Source organism: Malaclemys terrapin, chromosome 18 (genome assembly GCF_027887155.1).
Source record: "Malaclemys terrapin pileata isolate rMalTer1 chromosome 18, rMalTer1.hap1, whole genome shotgun sequence".
Taxonomy (NCBI): domain Eukaryota; kingdom Metazoa; phylum Chordata; order Testudines; family Emydidae; genus Malaclemys; species Malaclemys terrapin.
Window position 1 is genome coordinate 13,123,784 of NC_071522.1, and position 26,986 is coordinate 13,150,769.

A 26,986-nucleotide genomic window follows, 5' to 3' on the forward strand; every position below is an offset into this window, starting at 1 on the left:
CTTGTGGAAAACAGTGAGGAACGCCACACCGAGCTGAAAATCTGCTCTGGAATGTGAAAAATAAGCTGCTGCCATTTGCTGAAAAGCATGGTCAGGGCTCACAGTTCCAGCAGACGTGGCATACTTAGTTATGCGATGTACAACTAACTCACGGGGGGCACCGGCTAGGCAGTTTCAGAGGTCACACCTGAGTGTGCAATTGCTTGCTCAACGTGAACGCTTGTTGGCAACTCTCTTAAAAGTTCAGATTTCACACGTCCACTTCTAGTGGTATAGAAAGGACACACATGTATGCAGCGTAGTTGTAGCTGTGTCACTCCCAGGACATTAGAGACACAAGGTGGGGGGTTTGGTCCAATAAAAGATATGCCTGAGACACTAGGTGGGGGAGGTAACGAGTAAGTCATTTTCTGTACAAAATTCCAAAATACTGCATGAAAACAGTATGGGCATCGGTTTTCCTCCAAGGAAAGCTGAGCATACTATCACCAAAAGATTTGATTTTTTGGTGACTCCTTTCAAGTTTGTTCTTTAGCAAGATTTAGTTGATTAACACCAAGGAGCAGCTAAACCCAACAAGCGGATTTATTTTTGAAAAGGTCTTTCCAAACAGACCTTTCTTAGTGAGGGCTGACTCCGAGGGCAACATCCGCTCTGCTTAATAAATCTGCATCTGTACTCTAGCAATGGGCATGACAGCAGGCTGTTTACTACAAGACTCTTCAGCGGCCTACAAAAAAATACTCTTAAATTCATCTTGAAGGAAATCTCAGCAAGTTCCAAGAACAGCTCATGTACAATAAGCCTTTTGTTTGGGGAGGAGCGTTTGAATAGGGTGAAAGAAAGTTCTTGCTGTTATTCAGGGTGTTTCCCTGCTCTCCTCTAAGATGCAGCTGTAGAGTTTCCAGGCACGAGACTGTTTTTTGTTAAGATATCATGACAAAAATCTAACATTCAATACAGCAGCTCTGGCACTGACTCTGCAAACAGTTGTACGCATACTTAATTTTAAGCATGAGTAGTCTGACTGAAGTCAATGTGCTAATTTAAGCCTATGCAGAAGGGTTTGTGGGGGGGAGGGATAGCTCAGTGGTTTGAGCATTGGCCTGCTAAACCCAGGGTTGTGAGTTCAATCCTTGAGGGGGCCAATTAGGGATCTGGGGCAAAAAATCAGTACTTGGTCCTGCTAGTGAAGGCAGGGGGCTGGACTCGATGACCTTTCAAGGTCCCTTCCAGTTCTAGGAGATAGGATATCTCCATTAATTTAATTTAATTTAATTTAACTGAGGCCTCAATGTACATCTGAAATTCTTCTCCACGCCCGTCACCGTGATGGAGAGTGGAAAATGGAAGCGTGGATTGTACCTGATATTTCACAGGGGTTCTTCTGTGGTTGTTTTGAAAAGTAAGAAAATCGTTCTCCACTGGGCAAACCCCAAGCCACACCTCTTCCTAGGAGGAAGTAAGAATTGTTATTTAGCTCAGTAAGCCGGTGGCTCTCTTCTCCTGGCTGACCTCTTTGCTCTGTAAAGCTCAGAGTGCTAATCAGAGGCAGTACGGCAGTGAGACAGCAGCAGGAAGAAAGTTTCCACATCACAGGTAAGGTGCCAGTCCAACTGCTTACAAGATCCATCACAAAAGTGCCCAGGAAAGTTTTGGGAAACAGTGCAAGGAGTGAAGTAACTAGGCAGGCGATCCCCTGACTGGAGAGGAATACCCCTCTACCTCGATATAACGCTACCAGATATAACATGAATTCAGATATAATGCGGCAAAGCAGTGCTCGGGGGGGGGAGGGGGAGCTGCGCACTCCAGCGGATCAAAGCAAGTTCGATATAACACGGTTTAACCTATAATGCGGTAAGATTTTTTGGCTCCCGAGGACAGCGTTATATTGAGGTAGAGGTGTAGGAGAAAGTAGAGGAAGTTACAGGGGGAAGGAAAATGCCCTACTTGACACAGAAGAGGAAAGAAAATCATGCAAAGCCATTGCTCACTTATGAAAAATCTGTTCTTCAGTCTATGCTCAAGCACATGCATTATATTCCTTTCCCCACACTTTCTCTCGTATGTTTAGTTTGTAAGCTCTTGAGCACACAAACCGTTTTTCACTCTGCTTGCACAGTGGCTAGAAAAATGAGACACTGGGTGCTACCACAACACAAATAATACCAAAGTTAGGAAATTATTATTAATAAAGTTAGGAAACTATTAAGATGAAAGACCAGATGTGCACAGGTGCTGGAACTAGGAGTGTGGGGGGAAAGAGGGGTTTCCTGCAGCACCCCTTGGTTTGAAGTGGTTTCCATTATATACAGGATTTACAGTTTGGTTCAATGGCTCTCAGCACCCCCAGCACCCCTGCAGATGTGTGTCACATCCATGTGCATTTTTCAAATGCTGTATTATCTAGGCCAAAATGGCTATGTCAGTGCATTAGATTTTCACCTGTGGAGACTGATGCCAGTCAGTAGTAAGTTTAGGCATCTAGACTGGAGCACCGGAGTACAGCGGATGGAAATTACAGGCTAGCATGCAGGATTCAGCCTAGTCTCCATTGTCTAGCACTGCAAAGCCATCCAACAATTGGGCATAATTAAGTAGCTCTTCTCAAGAGAGACCTGGCAATAGAATGAAACAAGGATGATGCAGCTCAAGGAGTCAAGACTGAGGTATCCGCAGAATGTTAAAGCTTGCAGTGCCAGGCTCATCCTTCACTCTCCTCAGTAACGAATGTGTTCAATAATTAAAAGCAAAAATAAGCCTCCCACAAAAAGAATACAAATTAGCATGGATCATTTGAAGCCACACCCTGCAAACCAACATGGGTCCTGATCCTGTAACCGGATCTGGCAACATGGATCCTTGCACCGTATATGGAGATCTGCTGGCTCTACATGGGTGCAGGGCTCCACACCAGCAGATCTAATTGAGGGATACTTCCCATTTCCACATCCCAACACCACACACTTCACAACCTAGCATCTTATTTGGAAATTGTATGTAAATATCAGCTGAGAGCATGTCTTTGTGGAAGTGATACGCTTCTGAAAAAAAGGCACATTATGGCAATGTTGGCCATCTAAACTGAAATACTGTATACTTCTCTCCTACCCCCCTTTTTCATAACAAACACTGCGCAGATGGATGGAGACATATGGTGCCAGTAATATGTGAAAATTAAAAGGATTTTATTGACTGATATGTTATTGCAGAAAACTCATTGAAATGTACAAACTGGACATTCAGTATGCGATTTGTACATACAATATATTACAGTGATTCTTTAACTAGTTTGAATAGACATTGTTTTCACTTACAGGATGGTCACGTCATTATAGATACTAAAAAGTTGATATGCTCTAATCTAAAAGTGAAATCAAAACAGAACCGGACATAACGATACATTGCTTTATGCTAATCATATTGACTCAACATGTGCCATCATCACACATCATTTCAGATGCACCTACTGTATTATTAGTGAAATACCTGATCAAGCATATATCTGAAGTCATGATTGCTTATTAAACAAAACTCTTTTCCTAGCCTTCAGAATTATTTTCAGAAATAGACAATTAACAAAACATGAGTGCCTGTAAAATTTCACACCAGTGTTCCTTCCAAATGTCTACTCCAATACTATAGATCATACAGCCCAAAGCATTGATTAAATAATTTCATAAAGTTAGTTCCAGATATAGACACCTAGATGGATGTTTATTTGTTTCTACTTCAGAGCCTTATCAAAATGGAATCCACTATTGTCTGTATATTCAACTATCACCTGATTTGTAATTCATTTTCCACTAATACTTGCACTTTGTTTACAAGTGAGAGTAGTTCAGTAATTCTACTGCACGTTATAATTTAAATATTCTTGGCTACTTTGTAAATTCTTAATTATTTACTGGCTCAATTCCCAATAAAACTGATATAATGGTATGAATTTCTCAGATACAAAGCTTTGTTTAAATCTCTCCTATTTATGGGAACCAACCAACACTAATTTTTCAATCGGTAATGACTACAAAACAAATATACATTTTCCATTATACAAAAGCCCCCTGAACTGTAACAATTTCCCCAGGATTTAAATACAGCATTAGTTCAAGACTTTAAATGGCAGATGTGCAACTCTCCCTTTGCTGCTACTGAAGCGTGGGCATCAGTACACATCAGGACACACCACATACTTGTATGCCAGGCTCAGCTCAAGGTGCCAGTTTCACAGATGAACTGGGTATGTCTTGAGTTCTTAAACTACAACCCTATTATTGTTTCCCCGGTACATTTCTAAATGCATAAAGTTTTTAGATTCTGAAGAAAAAAGGTTTCTTTGACAAGCTCAATATGATACTTTTATGTTTCTTTGACCATGATATATGATGTATACCATCAAATTAATTTAAGACAAATATTTGTCACTTCAACCTATGTAGGCACAGGTAAGTCAATAACTACTGAAGTGGAGAGATCTTCAATGGTATCATGATTCTGGACTCCATTTCCTGAATAAGTGGCACTGAAAAAAGAAAAGACAGGCTCTCATTTACTAATAAAGATCCCATTAGTAATTCTGCATACTCAACTTGGAGTACCGTGTTCATCAAACTACTCTACTCGTTAGTGCATGTCAAATCTTTACTAATCACCAACCACCCCTCCCCCGTCACCGAAGAAAACACCTGTTGCTTTTCAGCAAGATTTAAGGTTAGCTTGCAATTGTACTGTAATATTTCCATTGTAATCTGATGGAACAACATTTGAAATATTTAGCATAGCTTACATGCCAGATTTGTTATGAAAGCTGTTTCTGATATCAAAGGTCTCCTGGATCCTGGCTCCAAAGTCTACTTTCCCTCTTTAGAGGAATGTATTTCACAGGGCCCCAATGTTTCACATTATAGCTTGTTACAAAGAAAATCTAATGGATTCTTTTAAAGATATATTTCACTATTTACTGTATAAGTTTTTGTGCACAGAAAATTAAATCTTTGAACAGATCTATTCCTTTAGTAGATGTTCTTTAGTACAAACGTGTTTTAATACAAACATTTATACAGCAACTACATCAATTTGCTGACATTTACAAAAACTGAAAACAGATTATTTAAACAACTGACTTTATAATTGACGAACATACCAGCAAAATAAAACATTTATGACAGTGTAACTTACTGAAATAATCATGGTAGCATCTCTGTCCATTAAAAAAAAATAATGTTTACTCCATGGCCCATTCTAATTTAGTTCAGCTCTTACCTGTATAATATACTAGTTCATCCCAGCCATGTTTATTCCATGCAGAATTTCTTGTATCTTCTCTGGACTGGAGGTCTTTGTAAGCTAGAGGAAAAAAATACACACGCAAAATTTAGTACTAAGTCAATGTCCTGCTGTCCATAACTATCACGCTTTAAAATATTTAATTCTGTGGTTAAGAGGCTGCAGTCATTTGGAAGAAAAAGGAAAAAAAAAAAAGTTCGCTTCAGATGCTCCTCTTTATACAAAGGAAAAGCTCCAAGACGAGTGGAAAGGGGGAAGGCAGAGAGAGTGAAAAAGTAGGTCTACAGCATATATGGAAGCCATTCCATGTGAATATAACATGGCTGGTGCTCCCTGGGTTTTGCAGCTCTGCCTGACATTTAACCCTGGCAACTAGCCGTAAGTATTGCTAGAAGTCACTGTAGGTCATTGGAACATTAAGCTCCACCCCCATGCTGACTTTCCCCTTTCAAATGGAAGTAAGATGCAAGTGTGGCAAGGGATGCCAGGGGCAGAAAGGGCATTGAGGGGGCCTTAATACCATAATTATAGCTGCATTAGAAATAGATTAGACAGATAATGCAGCACACAGGGGCTGGATCTCTGCATGGGTGCTCTAGGATCCATGGTGTTGGAATCCAATTTCCTGTGGATATCCTTGAGGTCTGAAGGCTGCAGCGCATGTTTCCTCAATGCAGTTGTTAAGATTGTCAGCTTCTCTGAAGAGGCCTGTCCTCCTGAACTGTCTGGAAACCACCTAGCACACAGTGGGTGCCACTGCAAATAAATAAATAAATGTTCGACTCTCTCTGCTGTGAGGGGAGCAGACAGTGGTAACCGGAAGAGATACTTGATTTTTCCCTCCCTCTAGGAGGGTATGATTTGACCCCTAGAAATTAAATCTTCAATTACTAATTTCAGTGTGAATTTGGCCCGAGGGAAGAAACTGCAGGACTGAACTCATTATGTTCACTTTAATTGAAGCAAACAGTAAGACTCTGATAAGAAAGGTTTGTGATGCTTTACTGTAACTTCTGACAGAAATTACAAAAGGACAAGGAAATGTTTATTTTGTGCTTTTAACTTTGGCAACTAAAACTGCAAAATAAAATTTAAAAACCCTTGTTGATATCAAATGCAATTCACATGGTTCTCTCTCTATTCCACATCTCGTTATTCTGAACAGAATAAGTCCTTGTTTTAAGGACCTATTGAGTATAGTGATAGAGGAGTGAGTGTAGCAAAAAACAAAGAAGCCTACCCCAAAGATGATGAACCATATATAACTGTCCGATTTGTGAGAAAAATCCTCCAACTGCTTCATTATTGTCCTGTCGGAAACGAATAGCACGAGCCCTACAAGAGACAAATGGAACCTCTAGAAACAATAGATGAGCACAGGAAACAAGTGGTGATTGGAAGGAAAGCAGAGTTAGAATTAACCCCATCTCAAATGTTAAAGCATTTTGCAGCAGATTCCAGATGTAAAAAACAAAAACACAACCCAATTCCCAGCAACAAGCAATTAAAATAGAACTTGTTAAGCCACATTAAACTTGGAGACACCCCTTTATTAGATTGCATGCTGATCATTTTCTAGTCTTCAACTTTTTAATTTTGGAGCCAGTAGGATAATCATTGTTATGGTTTAAAATGGCAAGAAATTTCTAAAGGTTTATCAAAAATGGAATCCTCCTACCTGCCAACTTTATACTACTTTTGAGCGTTAGTCATATCAGGAAGATATGCTATTTGTGAATGTTGTCTTTCACACTTACACACATGGATTTTAAGTTACTGGAATGCAAAGTTCTTGTACACATGCATCTTTCCTAGGCAGTTGCCTCTCATGATTCTGCAAGCCTAATTTTAAACTTTTAACTCAACTAGAAGCTGCTACATTTTCTAAAGTGGATCTGTTGCCAACCGACAAATGTATCTGAATGTGTACCTCCCCAATAATAGTAGGAAACCAAATTTACTGGCAAATTATTGAAATTAAACCAATTATCTTGATGCACATTATGCTGTTTGAAAACTCGAGTCTTCATTCTTATTCAAAACAACTGTAAATACTCACAATCATGCAACCTTAATTCATTAGAATTGATTGGATTTAGCTAGTGTAGATGCAAGGAACTTATACTGGTATTAAGATAAAAAGCAGGAGTATGTACTGAAGAGGAGACAAACACTTTTACCTATATATAAAAATATAAACGTGATACTCAGTAGGATTTTAAAATGAGTTTTATTTTAAAAAGATAAAAATTTAAGGTTTGGTATTATAAAAATTGTATCTAACTTTGATGCTGAGGAAGCCAAGAATGATCAACATAGTGTTAAGTAGTTAACCCTCTGAGTTTCAAAGGGCAGTACTTTCTAGAGAAAACATGCATTGCCATGAATTCTGCAATACAGTACTGCATTGCTCAGAAGGCAGTCGGGACATCTGGCCTTAGTTGGGTACACCCAGCATAGGGAACAGAAAACACCCAGTGAGAGAGGGGAGGATTTGTCCCTAATAAAACTAGCAAGTAATTCAGTATCCAAAACCTGCTGAAGCCAAGCACTTTCCACTGCTTCCTCGGCTGCCCCTGTCCCATAGGAAGCACGGCTCGTGGAAGACTCTAGCATGCACTCCTCAGTTTGGAAACCCTCTACCCACAGAAGTTGGCTCTAGGTTACAAAGCAAAATGAAAGATCCGAGACAACATTTAATTCCAATTAAATTGAATCTACAGAGGCCTCTCACGGGGCGGGGGCGGGGGGAGGAGTATGCTATTTCTAGTGACAATCCTTCAAATGCATGACTTCCAGAAGCAGCAACACACATAAATTATTAGAATCTTGAGACTCCTTAATTTTTTGGGAACAGAAAAAAAATCCTTCCTTGTAAATTAAAACTACCACCACCTAACCACTGCCAATGTCTTGTATTGTGTACTAGTCAAACCATAAGGATGCTACCTTTGGGGAATTGGCCAATGGGTTAGGAGTGAGGTGACCATATTTTCAAATTAAAAAACAAGCGTGTTTTTGCAGTAACTTTTTTCTGATCGAAGACTCAAGTCCTCTGCCTTTTGGCACCTTTCTTTGATCTGTTCCACCTGAGCTAGAAGAATTCCATCTGGAGCAACAGAAAAACCAAAGGAAGGCTCTGCCTCTCTCCACCCCCCGTGTTCCTCCATACCTATTTTCCCTCCTCCATGTGGGTCTGGCAATTTTAGAGAAAAGGGAAACAACAGCAAGACCATCAAACCCTCCCCCCCCCCCCATTTCTTGAGGGGTCAGAGCAGAGGTTTTGCACTAATTAGGCTGGGTCATTGGCCTTATTACTGCAACTTTGGCACAAGACAAGTTATAAAAGCTTTGGTTTTGAACAACTGTTGGCGTGTTACACACACTCACTGTGGGAAGGACGAAGCAGGGACATACCAAATATCTTATAGCAGTATATTTTGTAATGATAAGAAACCTGAAAATGTTGATAGATGAAGTAAAAAACTGGGAAATTTCAGGTGTTCTGAAATAAGTTCTTAGGAAACAGACATATGGAAAACTGGGAAACAGTCTCTTTGTGTAAAGGTATTTATTTGTTTTGATCACACTACTATGGACAAACGTGAGCAGGATGGGCAAGAGTTTAGCCGGTAGAGATGTACAAGTGAGAATAGGTGAGATTCTTAGTGGTAGAGGATGGTAGTTTATTTTGTAGCTGTGCCAGTAGTGCCCAGGTGTATTAGAAAGGTGATGGTGTCCCTTCTGCAGATGTCTACTCTTGCCAAGAGGCTGAGCCTGCTCTTACCAAAATCAACAGCAAAATTCCTATTAACTTCAATGTAGGAGGATCAGGCACCAAGTCAGTAATATTGGTGCTGTCTGTGAGGAGCCTGATTGGGAAAGTAGACTGAACATAGGACAGCAAGCAAAATAATCTAGTTTTAATCTTGGCTCTGACATCCGCTCGCTATGTGTCCTTGGGAAAATTCCTTCCCCAATCTGTGCCTCAGAATCTTCAATACTAAAATTAGGATAATACTTCCCTTCCTCACACAGTTGTTGTGAAGATTAAAATTTAAATGCTTTAAGGATGAAAAATGTGATAGAAGTGTTAAGTATTATTTACTTCTCAAAAGAATGATGGCTTTTAAAATGACAACACACAAGAGAGGTCCCAGCATTGTTCAGGGAGGCACTCCCTTTCCTTCCCAGAAAGGCAAAATAAAAACTAATTTGTCAGAGTTGTGTAGGACCAGAATCAGCTTATTAGCTCTGTGTATCTGGAAGGGTGTGGGGATTATTCTACCATCTCCACCTACATGGTTTTAAACTACGAAATGTAATTAATAAACTTAAATTACAGCACACATGGTGAAATACACTTACCAGTAGTTGCCCCATTCAATCATTGTTCCAGGCTGAAAGAAGAAGAAAGAAGTTTCAGGTCTAGTATTTTAAGAAAACTAGAGCACTGGGACAGTTCTCAATATTTTTGAAAATGGATCTGACAAATGTGAAGTTATATGAAGCAAAAATATAAAGGGGAGGGGAGGGAAGAGGGTCTTCCTTCCATATTTCACAAACTGTCAGTGATATGCCTGCTGCTTGATCTAAGCACCATGTTATGACCATCAATCTTCTGATGAAGTTAAGATTTACAGGGCTCCCATTCTGAGTCTGTTAACATGCCACATTAACCAACTGAAGGAGTTCCTTGAGTGACAGAAGGCACTTATTTCCCCTGAGACGCTGTGCCTGCTGCCTCTGCAGGGTCCTTAAATGTAAAAGGTAAGAAACCGAGATTTAACTTTTCAAATATTTTTAGAATATAATTGTTCAGGCTTGACAGACCATGCCAGCTGCTCAAATCCCCACTCCTGCCTGCTGGCATTATTACAGGTTTTTAATAGTGCTTCCAACAATAATATATTTTTATCATGTCTTTTCTGCCAAACTGAGCACTGTTTAATTTTCACTAATCTGAAAGGTGTTTTTTTAAAAAATAAAAATGAGGAAAAAATACAAAATACGATGGCATGAGCCAAGAGCCATTGAGATCCATTATATCATCAATTACTTGTATTATTGTAGTGCTTATGGTGCACTAATGACAGAGGGGAACTAAAATGGTTTTAAACAAGATATTGACATAGCCACAAATGTCAGCGATGCTTTTTTGAGCTACTTCATCTTGCACGTACATGTTAGGAGAACAGAACATTGAGAATTCAGTCATCAATATTACACAGGCTTCCATTCTCACAGCATTTCCATTTGAAAAATACCATCATTTATCAAATACATTGATTCCTTTAAGTGCTTAAAGTTATGACTGTATATTCATTTGTAATTACACTGTACAGCTATTATATTTTCTTTCAGTCTCTTGCATGAGTGTGTGCGCATTTCAATGAGAGGCAAGGGTGCTCAGCACGTCTCAGGAAGTGGCCAGCACCTTGTAGGATCCAGTCTTTATAGCTGGATTCTGCACACACTGAGGCCAGTAACACTTTTGCCATTGACTTCAATAGGAATAAGACTAGATCCTTAGTTTATTTTTAAGAAGGTCTGTGTTTTATTGTACACGTGTGCTGAATATTTTCAATGTTTAATCATTTACAAAAGAAAAAATATTTGACACTTACTCTAAGTTGATAAGATCTCAGTTCATAAATATTAGGACCCTCCCTGGGAACAGGTTCATTCCAGAAACTAAACTCCAACAGAAGCTGGTTCTTGCGAGAGAGAAGCATGTTACCCCTTTCTTTGCGAAACTCCGTGAATTCCTTAAAAATAATAGTCATCATCAAAATTTAATATGTTACATTAACAAATTCTACTCTTCTATAGAACATAGTGGCTGAGATTTTCAAAACTACCTTGGGGATCTGTACACTCCGTTCCCATTTAATTTAATAATATCCAAATTCCTTACGCAGCTTTGAAAGTATCCATCAGTGTGTTTACACATCCCAGTCTCTATTAATTTTTGTACTGGGCAGTTTGGATGTGAGCTGTTTTAATAATGCCAAGCTAGGTAAGTAAAATCCAGAGGAGCGATTTTCTACACAGGCTGTACTGAGTGGCTTCATGGCAATAATGTTTTAACTAACAATTAGATTGTGTGTGTTCTGAATGGCCACTGACAGTATCCTGAAGAATGTAATTCATTGTTTTTTCAACCTGGGCTGGTGCCAGATTAGTTAAAGTAGGTGTGTGGGGCAGAGGAGAGGATCAGGGTGGGTGAGGAAAGATGTAGGACTCCAGATCTACACCATCCCCATATACAGCAAACATGCTGGTGCATTTGCATGTAAAGAAGCAGGTAGCTCATTAAAAGCTAGTGGACATTCTTCCATGCTTCCACACAGCACCTACGGTCACTGGCTGTGGCAGCAGCTCACATGTACAGTGCTGAAGGCTCACACAGCAGCCTGCCAGCTCAAGCTTCACTTTTCTGCTCCCATTGTAATAAGTATAGCCTGGGCTCCAACAGACACCTCCAGCCCCCAGCATGTGACCTTCAAATAAGTGGGAAAATGGGGAGGGGAGAGGAAGAGTATCTGCAAAAATCATGTAAAAGAGCATAATGAGAATAAGACAGGAGGGGGGGGGGGGGGGGAAAACAGACAAGACAAGAGAACCAAGTAAAGGAGAAGCATTATGTGAGGGGACATGGTGGTGGGGGCATGCCCCGCTAGCAAATAGGCTCTGACAAAAGAGCTGAGAATCACAGACCATTCATAATAGCAGAATATAAATTACTAACACCACTTTGCACTTCTACAATGTTTTACACCTATGGAACTCAAAATGTTATATAAACATTAATGCATCCACCTCAGCACTCGAGAGGTGTGTGTGATCCCCATTTTACAGACAGCTCCAATGAGGCACGGAAAGAGGAAGTGACTTGTCCAAGGTCACACAGCTAGTCTGACAGAGCTGGAAATAGACTGTAGAAGTCCAAACTTCTAGTCTTTTGCTCTGACTACTAGACTATGTTCTCTAGGGACACTGGGAAAAATATTTCTCAGTAAAATATTTATTATTTCTAGCCAAAGTTTAAAATGTAGTCTTCATTTAGACTTACTTTATTTTGTCGGAGCTTATTCATGACCTCAGTAAGAGCTGGATAGCCTCCCTCATACCGCCAGAGATGTACTGAAATAGAAATAGACCTTTTTAGAGGCTTATGACAAAAGACATGAAACACCATAATGTAAACAAGGCCATTAACACTACAGAATGATACAAAAGTAAAAGCTGGCTAGCATGTTCAAAATGTATTCTCTGTGCAATACAGTGGAGCCATTTGCTTTTTGACAAGGGGCTACCCCTGCTATTCTACAACAGATGATTTACCCTAAAGGCAAGAACGTACAAAGATTTCTGAAGGGCACTTTTGCTGTACACTGCTTAGATGTGACGCTTTTATGTGACTATAATTAACGTTGAGCTTCAACTTAAAACAGTGTCTTATGCCAAAAATGACTTGGTGCACAGCTTCAACTGATAGTAGCACAGTGGTGGCACTTGTATTTCAATTAACTACACAAGCAGAAGGAGCACAAAACTTTTTTGTGGGATAGATAAATAAAATAGATGCCATTGTTAATTTTTTAATTGCTCAGTGATAAGAGGCAACCTTCAAAAGTACACCAAACAAGACCCAAAGCCTCTAAAATACACCGCTACCTCGATATAACGCGACCTGATATAACACGAATTTGAATATAACACGGTAAAGCAGTGCTCCGGGAGGGTGGGGCTGTGCACTCTGGTGGATCAAAACAAGTTTGATATAACGTGGTTTCACCTATAACGCGGTAAGATTTTTTGGCTCCCGAGGACAGCGTTATATCGAGGTAGAGGTATATTTAGAATCAGGACGACTTTCCTCATCAAATAATAATTTCAAGATGGGTGCCTATTTTGACCTAAATTTGACAATGCCCTTTAAGTGCTCTGTGTAACAAGACTTTTTTACAAACTTTTAGAATAGCAATCGACTCCCATTCCCACCCTCTTTTCTTCCATCTTCCCTCAAAAACCCACAAAAGCTACCTTTCCTCTAGTGGAGATGGGGTGGGCATGGCTTCCTCTGAACTAGTTAATGCTGATCTGGAAATGATTGCAGGGACATTCTCTGTCAGTATGCTTCAGAATTAACTGTCAAGCAATATTTCAGGTTTATTCCTCTCTGTACCTCAACATTCTCTTCATTTTTTAAAATACTCTCTTAGAAGCTGACAAATCTGTGTCTACAGATATCCTCTCACCTTTGGCCAATGCTAATATTATAATTATATAATATTCAGCGAATACAGCTGAAATTAACATGCTGATTATGTGGTTCCCACAAAATGAGGGCTGCTGCTATAACTTCTCAGAGACCAGGGACTGTTTTAAAAGCCATTTAACATCATTTAGAAGTCTCTCCATACCACATTATAACACGGATATAACACTTTGTAGTTATAGAGCATATTTTCAACAATTTGAAGGAATGCATCTGAAGAAGTGGGTTTTTACCCACGAAAACTTATGCCCAAATAAATCTGTTAGTCGTTAAGGTGCCACCGGACTCCTTGTTGAATTTGAAGGAAGGTTACATTTTGATCCTGAATTACTGGACACTGTGTGTTTAAGGAAGAGATACCTAGGGTATTAGTACAGGACTCAATTGGCCGGGAGACAACAGTTCCATTACATTTTGTGATAACTTCAACGTTGCATAACAGTGCCATGCAGAACAATTATAATAGGACATGGAAAGTCAAAGTTAAGCTTTTAAACTGGCTAACACAAGCTAAATTCTATCTCAGTACACCTTTTAAACCTAAATTTTCAGAAGTGTGATCTGTGCCTGCAAAATAATGCAGGTGCAAAAATATGCAGGAACAAGAGGAAGGGGCTTACCATGTACTGCCACCCTCTCATTGAGAAGAGGTAAAAGTGTATTAACATAAGTATACAAATATGTTTGAAAGAGTATTAGATTAGTGCTGCCTGAACAAGCACATTTTATGAATCAACACTTCAGTTTCAAACTCAATGTGATAAAAACCAAGCAATTTTAAAGTTAACAATCATTAACCAATTATTTTATGTAATCAACAGCACTCATATCCTGAAGTACACTGTTAAAGGTTTATGAACAGTGAGGACTTAAAAAGAAACCTGCCAAGCACACATTTCACTTGTACGGTTTTACATTCTGTTGTACTTCTATCTCCTACCAGCCTGATCTTGCTCTCCGTACCACGTGTTCCAAGTCCCCACCAGTGCACACGGGTAGTGTTTTTCTTCATGAATCTTTGGCAGCACCTCTTGACTTAAAAACAAGGAATACAGACACTACGTTGCATTTCCTTCAGGGAGGCTACATTTGATATGCATAACAACTCATAATTATGCCACCACATGTTCATTATAGTATGAACATTCACAAACTTCATTTTTCAGAAGAGAAAGCAGAAATACAAAAACCTGCTGTATGCAGGAAAAACTGATCACTACAACTCTCTCTATGTAAACTTAAGCATAACCATCTGTAAGGCTGTATGTCTAATACACAGCATGACACATCCAGTCTTTTGATGTGAACCCATAAAACATGTAATGTTACCTGGCAGGTTACCTGATATATTAGCAAGATGTCCCAATCTGAGGGTGTGCAAAACACCTACATGACTTGGTTCAGGAACAACTTAAAAAGTTTTCTTTTGTTAGCAGCAATGGTAAGACACAGAGATGGGAAAGGATAATTTGTCTCCGGCACTAAAGTTCTATAACTGACATTTCTATTATGCCACACAGACGAAGATAATCAATCACTTTGTCTGATGGACATGAGTAAAGTCAAGTGATGGCTGCTCGCTGTAGCATTACTGAACAGATTAGAAAGCAGACCAGGTCTGAAACTAATTTATCCATTAAAGCACAATGTACACAGCAAAAGCTGCCTAAAATCCATCTCCTACGTGCAACCTGGTCTTGAGCAACCACTGGTTTCTTGCATGGCTGTTTAAGACAGTTTTCATTGTATTGTACTTTGGTGAATAAGCTTGTTTCAGACTAGCTGAATTTTCTCTTTATTATGTTTTATTGCTGAATAACTGTCAGACATTTAGCATTCTGGCTAGCAGCCACGGATTCCATGTACCATAATAAATAGGGAAGAAGAATGGTCTTATGTGTAAGGAACAGCATTCAGAGTTGGAAGACCTGGGTTTTATTCTCAGCACTGCCACTGACCTTTCATGTGACCTTGAACAAATCTCATTACCATTTGTGCCTCAATTTCTCCATCTGCATAACAGGAATAATACTATGCACTGATCTCACAGAGGAGCTGGGAGTTTTTAACAATTTATGTTTGTGAAGCATAATAAGATCCTAGGATAGCAGTTGTAACAGAAATGTAAATTATTATTATTACTACAATAAAACTAAAAGCTTTAAAAGTTTTTGCTCTAGATTAGAAAGAATCTCACCTGATTCATTCACATGTCTGAGCACCACCTTTTTGACTTTTATTATTGGAAGTCAAATTGGCTCTCAAAACTTCAGAATGGAGCCCCCTATCTCGGAAGATTCATGAATTAGTGTTATACACCGCTACCTCGATATAACACAAATTCGGATATAATGCGGTAAAGCAGTGCTCGGGGGGGGGGAGATGCACACTATGGTGGATCAAAGCAAGTTTGATATAATGCGGTTTCACCTATAACACGGTAAGATTTTTTGGCTCCCGAGGACAGCGTTATATCGAGGTAGAGGTGTCTTTGTCCTCTATTTTTCTATTAATTCATACAGTCATAAAAATGTAGGGCTGGAAAATGTCATCAAGTCCAGGTGCCTGTGCTGAGGCAGGACCAAGTAAACAAGACTAGACCATTCCTGACAGGTGTTTGTCCAACCTGCTTTTAAAACCTTCACAACCTCCCTGGGAAGCCTATTCCAGATCTTACCTACCCTTATAGTTAGAAAGTTTTTCCTAATATCTACCCTAAAACTTTCTTGCGGCAGATTAAGCCCCTTGCTTCTTGTCCTACCTTCAGCAGACATGGAGAACAATTGATCGCAGTCCTCTTTATAACACCTCTTAACATGTTTCAAAACTGTTAAACAAGTCCCACTGCAATCTTCTTTTCTCAAGACTGAAGATGCCCATTTTTTTAACTTTTCCCCATAGGGTCAGGTTTTCTAAGCCTTTTACTGTTTTTGTAGCTTTATCAGCAGGAGGAAAATGGGCCATCTTGATTATCACTACAAAAGTTTTTTTTCCCCTCCTGCTGATAACTGCTCATCTTAATTAATTAGCCTCTTAGAGTTGATATGTCTACTTCCACTTTTTCATGTTTATGTATATATATCTCCTTGCTATATGTTCCATTCTATGCATCTGAAGAAGTGGGCTGTAGCCCACGAAAGCTTATGCCCAAATAAATTTGTTAGTCTCTAAGGTACCACAAGTACTCCTGTTCTTTTTTCTAAGGACAGCTACTCTGTTTGCTCTTCTCCAATCCTCTGAGACCTCACTCATCCTCCATGAGTTCTCAAAGATAATCGCTAATGGTTCTGAGATTGCTTCAGTTAGTTCCTTAAGTACCTCAGGGTGAATTTCAACAGACCCTGCTGACTTGAATCCATCTAACTTGTCTAAATGTTCTTTAACCTGTTCTTTCATAATGCAGGCTTGTGCACCTTACCCCTTGTTGTTAATATTGTGTTAAGTATCTGGTCACTATTAACCTTATTAGTGAAGACTGAAGTAAAACAACAAGGAGTCTGGTGGCACCTTAAAGACTAACAGATTTATTTGGGCATAAGCTTTCATGTATCTGAAGAATTGAGGTTTTTTACCCACGAAAGCTTATGCCCAAATAAATCTGTTAGTCTTTAAGGTGCCACTGGACTCCTTGTTGTTTTTGTGGATACAGACTAACACGGCTACCCCCTGATACTTGAAGTAAAATAGGCATTAAACACCTCAGCTTTCTTTGATGTCATCCATTCTTAACTCTCCTTCCCACTAAGTAGTGGACTTACACTTTGGTTCATCTTTTTCTCACTCCTAACGTACTTATAGAACCTCTTCTTATTGCCTTTTATGTCCCTTGCTAGGTGTAACTCATTTTGTGCCTTAGCCTTTCTGATTATGTCCCTTGGTGCTTGCAATGTTCTTCTGTACTCCTCCTTATCAACTCATCCACTGTTTGTAGGATTCCTTTTTGATTTTCAGGTTATTAAAGAGCTCCTGATAAAAATCACATTGACTTCTTCCTATTCTTCCTATCTTCCCTTTGCATCAGGATAGTTTGCAGTTGTGCCTTTCATATTGCCTCCTTGAGAAACTCCCAGCTCTCCTGAATTCCTCTTACCCTTAGATTTTCTTCCCACTGAACCTTACATACCATTTCTCTAAGTTTGTCAAAATCTGCGTTTTTGAAGTCCATTGTCCTTATTCTGTTGCTCCCGTCTTTCCTTTCCTTAGAATCGGGACATCTATCATTTCATGAGCACTTTCACCCAAATTGCCTTCCACCTTGGGATTTGCAACCAATTCCTCCCTGTTGGTGAAGCCTCCAGGGTCAGGATGCCAAGATTCATGATGGCTAATCCTTATCACCCTGAGCTGGCAGGATGTAACAAGGACTCGGACTGCTCAAGCTGAATTTTTGGAGATATTGAGGGAAGTTCAGGGAAGCTTCAGGTTTTCATCCCTCCATTCTTAAGATGGACCCAATTCTCTCCTTTCTACTTGAATATTTAGGCTGACTGTGGTTTGGAAAGACCAAATCAAATACCATAGCTTTCAGCAGATTGCTATCACTGTCCCTTTCCTCGAAAATAAACATCTCTGCTTTGACTTAAGGTTTATTTATCTGATGAAGCAGTGCCTTTTCTCCACTTCCCTACCTCATATAATTATACATGTTTATACTGAGCTGGTTGAAAGTGATTTGCTCTTCTCCAGGTATGCTTTTCTTCTTTCAGTCATGAGAGGAAAAAAGATTACCGTGGAAACTACTTTTTAAAGATTTCCCCACTTGTGTTGCAAAGAACCACCTTTGTTTAATTTAAATGAAGAAAACTGTCCCCCCCCAGTACATTCTCTCTACTTTGGGCATTTTAACAAAGGATCATTCATACCATACTAGAGATGTAATAGTGATTTTATCCAAAGCACTTTACAAAAATTAAAGTATGAAGCCTAGAAGAACCCCTGAAAGGTAGCTATGTATTATTCCCATTTTAGAGATGAGTAAATGGAGGCACACAGAGGTCAGGTAACCTACTCATGGCTACACGGAGAGTCATTAACTCTCTTGAAAACAGAAGTCAGGAGCTATAACCTCCACCTACTGTTCTAGCCAATAAACCACACTTAAAACAATACTGGTTGCATTACCCTAAAACAATGTTCTATTTAATGGATACCCTCTCTTAAATGATCAGTGTCAATGAGAAAGAACTGCCATTTTGCAACATGGGGGGCTCACGTTTCCCAACTTGAGTGTTTAGCTCTTTCAAAGTGTAATGGCTACGGCTCTAATGCAGCAAATATACAGCTAAATCAGAATTTCAATTTCTGTAACTGGTCTTTAAATTAGTACAAATCTTGGGGTTTATCCCCTCCCTCAAAGGTTTACTTCTGTTTTATATTTGATATTTAGTGGCCCCTCCCAAGTGACCCTCTCTCTTTTCTTCCAGTCTGTAGACAGAACTCTCACCAGGTAGATTCTTACATTGTAGCTAAAGGAAGGGCAAACTGGGACAGCAGCATCTACCTAAAAAGGCTGCAGTAGCCTTAAGACAACTAGGGGAGGGAAAAAATGTGCACCTGCGTCCCCCTCATATACACCCTAAAAACAGCATCTGGTGCAGTTCAGTGAAGGAACAGCCCAAAAAAGGGGCAGTAGCAGGCGAACTGGAAAGAAGCATCTGTGCCAACTGTCTCCAAGAATAAATGGCTTATTCATAATAATTCTCTTCTTCCCAAATAAACATATCACACATCAGCCACTTTACAGAAGCTCATTGCCCAGATTCACATGTTGAAAACCACAAAGTATAATATATCAACTTACCAAAGCTTGTTGTAGGCATCTAGATATTCTGGCTTTACATTGTGAACTGAAACAACAAAATTCAAGGATAAATGTAGTAGCAAAAATAAAATAAGATAAAAGGAAATGTTAAATATAAAAATATCACCCACACTGTATTTTATACAGACTGCTGGTCTCCTTTTTGGCTAGTAGATTGGAGTGAGCATCTTTCCTTGGATCCACTTTGCGAACAAAGAGTGATTTTAACCAGCTGTCTTCACCTGCTCTGTTAGTTGATGATGCCAGCCCCCTACACATCAATGAATACATTACATTGTCACTGAATGTTTATTAAGAATGCACAGACAGGAAGAAAGTCAGTCAAGATCAAGTTTAACATAATATAGCAATGTATACAGAGGAACGATGCTAAATCTTCCCATTACTTCACTCTCCAGCAGTGTCAAGGTACAATGTTTACCCAGCAAGGTATACACCTATTGAAAAGACTTCCTGGGATGACACAGAACTGGTGCAGCTATACTACCCCACTTGCACCCCTTGTGCTGAGGAAGGGCACGGATAGAATGCTTCTGTGTTCCAGCAAGTCCCAGCTGATGCAACACACTCAGGAGCCATTGCAGTCAAGCATATGGTAAGTAGTTTTGCTGCTGCTCGAAGGCCTTGTCTACACTGCCACTTTACAGCGCTGCAACTTTCGCGCTCAGGGGTGTAAAAAAACACCCCCTTGAGCTCTGCAAGTTTCAGTGCTGTAAAGTGGCAGTGTAGACAATGCACCAACACTGGGCGTTACTCACCTCGTGGGGGTGGTTTTTTTTTTTTTTTTTTTACAGTGCTTGGAGACCTCTCTCCCAGCGCTGGAGCCGTGACTACACAGCTACATTAAAGTGCTGTCGCGGCAGCATTTTAACGTTGCTAGTAAAGACATACCCTAATTTATATCAGGTTTTAAGCCAACCCCAAAACACTGTGAGGCATAAAACCACTTTTGCTTCCCTGCCCTGCTCCTGCATTGATTAGAGCTCTGTAAGAGCAGAGAATGGAAGCCACTAGATACAGTATATATATTTTTTAAACTCTCTTTGCTCAAGCAAGATATTTACATCCTCCCAGAAACTTGAGGTCAAAAATGAACACCCTAGTGCATGTGCATGAGAAAAGAGTGTGCAAACACTGCTTTGTTTACTGTGAATGGCACAGTAAATACCACGTGTTCCTGTGTTTACTGAAATAGATTTCAAGAAAGCTATCATGGAAGAGAAGATATACAGGTTACAGCATACTCTACTTTGGGAATAGATTAGAGTGGCAGACATCAAGGAGTCTGCATAGATTTTAATTTTTGAACAGTAGCCATTATAATGTTCAGGATTCAAATTCATTTTCTTTGTTCAATATTTACAGTTTTTCCCACTAAAAAACTGAGTTGACTTTGATAGATTGTCTGAAAGCCTAACTAGCTTAACAATTTAGTTTCTGCAAGTACCTCTGCAAAAATGCTATTTTCTACCTTCTTACAACAATACAGTACACAATAAAATCACTAAAGACAACACGGTTCTTCTTAAAGTAAGAATATATTAGGACTATTTTTTCCTCTTTTTCAGTGGTAGAAAGACACCAGAGCCACCAAATGATGTGCACTAGCTTTATCTACACCAATACGAATAATCTTTCGTTCAAGTGAACAGCAAACAGAAAAGATTCAGTTTTTACTGCTTCATCTTTATAATATACTAAGGTGGCCTTGATCTTACAATATTTTCCTTCCTCCCGACCCGTCAGAAGCATTTGCTTGCAGCTTCCCCCTATTTCCTGGAGGATTGTGGAAATATTTTAAATTATTGAATTATACTTAATTATTCTGGAGGATTTTAGCTATTGGCTGGGAGATCCATAGGACAGATTACAACTTCCAACTGTGATATTGTCTTTCAGGTCCTAAATAGTTCCAGAAAATGTTCCAGAAATAAAAATGTTGGGAAAAAAAACCTGTTTTTGGAAAAATAACACCTTGCAGTTCACTTTAAAAAACACAGAAACCCCCCCAATTCCCATTTTTAAAATCCCAATAGTAATGGGGCATAAAATGATGTGGTAGTTTATATTGCTTATCCAAGCAACATGCTGAAGGAAGCAGAAGACATGTGACAGCTAAGAAAAGAATAGCTGGGAATGAGGTGACCTTCAACACAAAGAAGTGACATGAAAATCTCTCACTGCGCCGCTCCACTTATTGAAAAGGGTATTCACTTTCTCTGACCCCATCCCAACAACTATTGTGTAGAAAGCTAAACAGGATACTACTAAACACAAGTATTTACAAAGACCTCCAGTGCCAGAGATATTGCCTGTGGGGTAGAGCTAATGCAGTTGATCTGTAGCCCTTTTGTGCCACATAGCCAATGCAAAGGGCTTAGAGGGCCAACTTAAGTCAGGCCTTCTCTCTATTATATAAGGTTGATACGTACTTATCTTCCCTGGAGGATGTCGTGAGGATTAGTTGATATTTTACAAATATCCTGACAATAAAAGTCCTAAGTAATCATGTTTACTTCTTCATTTGTGCACTAACATTACTACTATCAGCAGCAAGAACATGAAGAGTTATGGGGATACTATTGGATAACTAATTCTTCAGCTAATAGGAGACACTTATGCCTTTGTTGGTATTTGCCACATAAAATTAGGAGGTAGTTTTCTCTTAATTTCTCAATGAAATGGTGACGTTAATAATACTTTGCAGTTGCATGGTACTTTTTATCCAAGAATTGCAAAGAGCTTTATGAACATTGTTTAATAAAGTGTTACTATACACCTACTAACTAGCATTAGCAACATTTTACTTATAAGGTAACAGAGAAAGGTTACAGTTAACATTTCTGATAGTGGACACTTGTTCTGTGTCCCAAGTTCAGACAGCTAGGATTTGATTTTTAATTGTCCTGAACACCTGCAGCTCCCATTGATTAACATAAAAGTCATTGGGGCTCAGCTGGTAAATCCTGACTTGGGTATCCAAAAACGGACAGGTCCCAAACTAGTGGCCATTATTGGGAAATTGGAAACTGAACCCAACTTTCTTGACTGCCCGTCTTGGGCTTAAACTGCAAATCCATCCTTCCTTTTTTAAGCACAGACATGTATATATATTTAAACGTGAAAGACATTCCCTATTAGAGTTACAAAAATCTGAAGGAAAAGTCTTGTTCTGAAACAAGTGTGTTCACCTTCAGATAAGACAAAAAAATTCTAGACATGTCATGTTCCCATGGGTTTAAGCTGGGAGAGTTAGCAAAGGAATCACACTGGCTAACATGAGAGTCAGAAACATAGATAATGCTGCATAAGGGCACTTAGCCCACAAACTACAAATCCTTATGAAAGTGTAAGGCAAAATTTATTGTGAACACAATAGTTCTATTAGAAAAAACTGTTTAAACCCTCCCCCCCCCGAGATACTATAAGGCACATAATTATACAGAACATTTCAGTTTAAAGACCAATCTCATTATAAATTACAGTACCAGAGCAGGAGAAAAAGGAAATAATCTATCTGAACTTTAGCATATTGTAACTGAATAGCAAATAATGCATTTTTTTCAAATTAATGTCTGATGCAACCCAGGCTACAGCTTCTGGTGTTAGACTTGAATGTCAGTAATCAATACACAGTGAATTTTCACAGCAGAGGACTAACCAACTGAAAAATAAAAGTTAGTAAATTAAAACCATGGCCCAATTTAATGATTATTGCTGAACAGTCAGTTTCTCAAGAGTTTGTCAGGAACAATAATGAAAACCTTGAAATAAAACAAATACAATAAACCTACAACCATAAGAAATCAGCTTTGTAGGACATATTACTAGGTAGGTACAGTATTTGAAGATTATAAAGTAATATGATTATCTCTCTGCTTTGAAAGTTACTACTTCTTAGATGTAATCCTGGTAGTATAGAGAGATCCTCAATTCCTAGGTGTATTTTATAAGGACACTACGGTGCTTAATATTTTTAAATAAGAACACTATCAACTAAAACGTGAGCAACATTTAGAATTTTGGGAGAGAAATCATTTTTAAAAAAGCTCAGGTCCAACAGGTATATTTCCAATAATTTGTGTTAAACATCTTCCAATATAAACAGTTTTTTTTTAAACAAAAGCATCTTCCTCCAGTGTTGTCAATTCAAAGATTGCGGTGCTAAGAACTTCAAAGAGAAACTGACTATAAACAAAAGAGAAACTGACTTTGTTGATATTAATTGTTGAGTGGTAGTGGAATGCAAAAGATAACAGCATATAAATGGAAAAAGAACTTGGATTTTTAGAATTATTTGAAATAATAATCAAATTTATAATAAATATGCTTACAATATGAATTATAAGTTGACAGCATCCTCTTAAACTCTCCATAGTTTTACTTCTCAGTAGTTTGAAGTAAGACTAATTTCCTTAACAATTCTCACCATTTGACAATATATTTCTAATTAATCTTAAAATCAGCATCCATTTTGTACACAGTATCACTGATGTTAGCAAAACTTTGAGAACTGTCTCTCGTGTTTACTACTACAAAGCCAGTATATGTGTTGGTCCTAGATGAGCTGTTTTCCACCAAAAACAGTCCAGCTATAGAGAAATAGACTTTCTTTAAAGGATATCCTGACTGCTATTCTGAGCTCTGAAATAGAAAAGACCCAAGTAGGTCTAATCTCTTTACTAGTTCAGAAATGTTCTCTGCAGTAGAACATTAGTGCTTTGTATAGTTCAGTTTTAAATATTCAAAGCCATGGCATTCCCCACTGGAAGATCATTCCACAGTCTAACAGACTCATAGATTCAGAGGCCAGAAGGGATCATTGTGGTCATCTAGTCTGATCTCCTGTATAACAGAGGCCATAGAACTTCCCCAAAGTAATTCCTAAAGCAGATCTTTTAGAAAAAATAATCCAATTTTGATCTAAAAATTGTCAGTGACAGAGAATCCATCATAACCCTTGGTAAATTATTTCAACGGTTAATGACTCTAATTGTTAAACATTTATACCTTATTTCCAGTCTCACCTTACTGTCTGGGAATGTTTCCTGATATGTCCCACCAGATTATAAAATAGGTTTAAGAAAAAGTTACTTGACAACTTCTCTCTAATGCCAGTAACACAGCATAAAATTTTTGGTTTTCTTGGGGCCATATTTCTCACAGCATTACAGGCAGCCTATCGTGGAATCATTATCAGTCCTTTTACTAAGGCACTGCCTGATTTTGCTAGCTGTGGTCCCAATCCTGCAAGCATTTATGGATGTTCTGAACATTAAGCATGTGAATAATCCCACTGAAGTTACTGGGCCTTGCTAGGTACTCAGAGTAAAGCATATATGCCTAAGTGTTTGCAAGATCAAGGCCTACAACTGCACCTGGTAGGTAAGCAATCATGCAGTGTGCAATGGTGTGAACACAATGGCTTGTAGAGAGAGCAAATGATCAGCCAATGTGTGTATATATTTCAAACTGCTAGTGGCTCCTGTAGATGTTGTTTTCCAAAAAAAACAACAACAACAAAAAACAACCCAGAAAAAAATCATTGATACCCAAGATTTCAAATGGACACTATCAGGTTAAAACAATGTAACAGAACAACTTTCCTTATTTTAGAAACATCATTGGTAACTTGTAACAAAGAGAAAGTTAGAATTTTGAAAATGTATGTTTATTTTTCCACTGTTTTACTTTTGGCATTACCCTTCCATTGAAAAATAGTAAAAGACTAATCAGTTTCTAATCAATTTCACCTCTCTTTTCTCATGTACAAGCTCAGGGCTACAGTAGGCAGCTGAAAATGTTTATTTTAAAAATTGCCTACATTAGATTAAAAACACACAGGGAAATATTTCTATCAAGTTTTCTTTTAGCCGAAAACCTACATTCAAGTTGAGTACAAATCCTAAATTTTTGCCCTGACGCCATCCCCCTGAAAGAGAGAAAAATTTGAAAGAAACACTTAACTGAAATTCAACCAACAGGTTCTGATTTCTGTTCTAAACAAATATCAAAGTTAACGGAAAGTATAAAAATAAATCAGACGCTTCAAACCCATTCCAACAGGTGCCTGTTGGGGCATGGGGCATCAGACATTTAGGCTACGTCTTGCGGGTTTCCCTGTGGGGGTGCGAGTGTAAGGGGGGGTTGTGTAGTCCGGTGGGTCCCCAGTCTCAGATGGGGGGGCCCTCTGTGTGTGCAGAAAGGGGGGGTTTCAAACCCAGGATAGGGGGGTTGTGTGGGCATGATCCCAAATCCGGATCGTGGGGCGGGTCTGAGGCGGGCAGTGCATCTGTGGGGCGGATGCACAGGCCCAGCTCAGGGCCCCACAGGGGGGACGCACAACCTGGGGTGCATGTGGAGGGGCGGGAGTGGGTGCCCGGCGCGGGCTGTCCCTAGGCGGGGCGGGGAGGCCCATGACCTTGCGGGAGACCCCGGGCTAGGAACTCCCACTCGGGGCTGCCCCTCTCCCGCCCCGCCGGGGGGCTCCTGCCCCCCGTCCCGCAGCCCGGCCCCCCCCGGCCAGGGGGGCGCCATTTACAGTCCGGAAGGAGTCAGCGAGGGGCACCCAGGGGGACGGGACTCCCCGCGCCGCACTGCAGGCCCGGGGTCCCTCCTGGAGGAGCGCCGTGCTCACCTGAGGGCCAGGCTGCCGCGGGCCGGGAGGCGAGGCCCTGCTCGGCCCAGCCCGCCGGCTCCCCCCAGGCTCCGCCGCAGCAGCACTCGGGTCGCCATCTTGCTCTGGCCTCCTCCGCCCAAGCCCGCCCGGGCCCGGGAGGACGACTCGGGCCTGCAGTATCCGCTGGCGGCCACTGGGGGGCAGCGGGGCTTGCGCAGGCCCCAGAGCAGATGAAGGGGGGCTTGGCGCTCTGAGGGAAGGGGTCAAGAGGGACAGCTCCCCCACCCCTTCTCTGCATCCCCCTCCAGACCCTAGTCTTTAACCTCTTGGCTGCTGGGCTTGGTATCCGTGGCCCTACAACTCCCGAACACATCCCATGAAGTCAGGCACCTGCAGCATCAGTCTAAGGGGATGGAGGGGATTTTAGGGTGGAGGCCCTTTTGCCCCCATGCAAATCTGTTAAAGCCTATTTTAACCCACTCAGTATAAGGCCCTTGCAGCTCATGCCAGTGCCTTTCCTCCTCCATTGTTGTCTTTCTCTGGCAGGGGAATAATTCTGCATCTCATCCACACTTCAGAGAAGAAACATTTATTATCTCTGTAAGGAGACCAGGGTGCTGGAGCCAGCTCTGCCATTGGCTTCTAGCCTCGGAAACAAGCCCTTTCATCTTTCCCTGCCAGTTTTCTCCTCTGTAAAATAAGGATAATACTTTGCACATGCTTAACTTTACTACTGTGAAGAGTCTTGAGGGTGCATAAGTGTTAGCAGGCTTGGGGGCCTAAGGTATTACTTGCTAACCCTTGCCACTGTGGTTTCCACTCTACAAGACAAAAAACCCAGCCATGTGCAGAAGTCCTAGCTCTGAAGAGCTAACAGTCTAATCGTTGGCTGCTCTTTACACTGTTGTTCCTTTCATGAAATGTGTGATAGACGCACAAGTATTTTGTGTTCAGGATTAGCTGTAGCTTCTTA

The 26,986-nt window shown here is 40.0% G+C and overlaps 1 protein-coding gene across 1 annotated transcript; it reads right to left on the bottom strand.

Annotated features, from left to right (window-relative positions):
* Positions 1 to 3,170: 3,170 nt before the first annotated feature.
* NIPSNAP2 (nipsnap homolog 2) lies at positions 3,171 to 26,166 on the bottom strand. The gene is made up of 10 exons (XM_054008142.1): positions 26,032 to 26,166; positions 19,505 to 19,644; positions 19,374 to 19,419; positions 14,514 to 14,608; positions 12,365 to 12,435; positions 10,917 to 11,057; positions 9,658 to 9,689; positions 6,530 to 6,624; positions 5,266 to 5,349; positions 3,171 to 4,525 (listed from the first exon to the last, which is right to left on the bottom strand). The coding sequence occupies exons 1-10, from the start codon at positions 26,127 to 26,129 to the stop codon at positions 4,461 to 4,463; spliced, it is 867 nt and encodes a 288-aa protein (XP_053864117.1). The 5' UTR covers positions 26,130 to 26,166; the 3' UTR covers positions 3,171 to 4,460.
* Between the last annotated feature and the right edge of the window lie 820 nt (positions 26,167 to 26,986).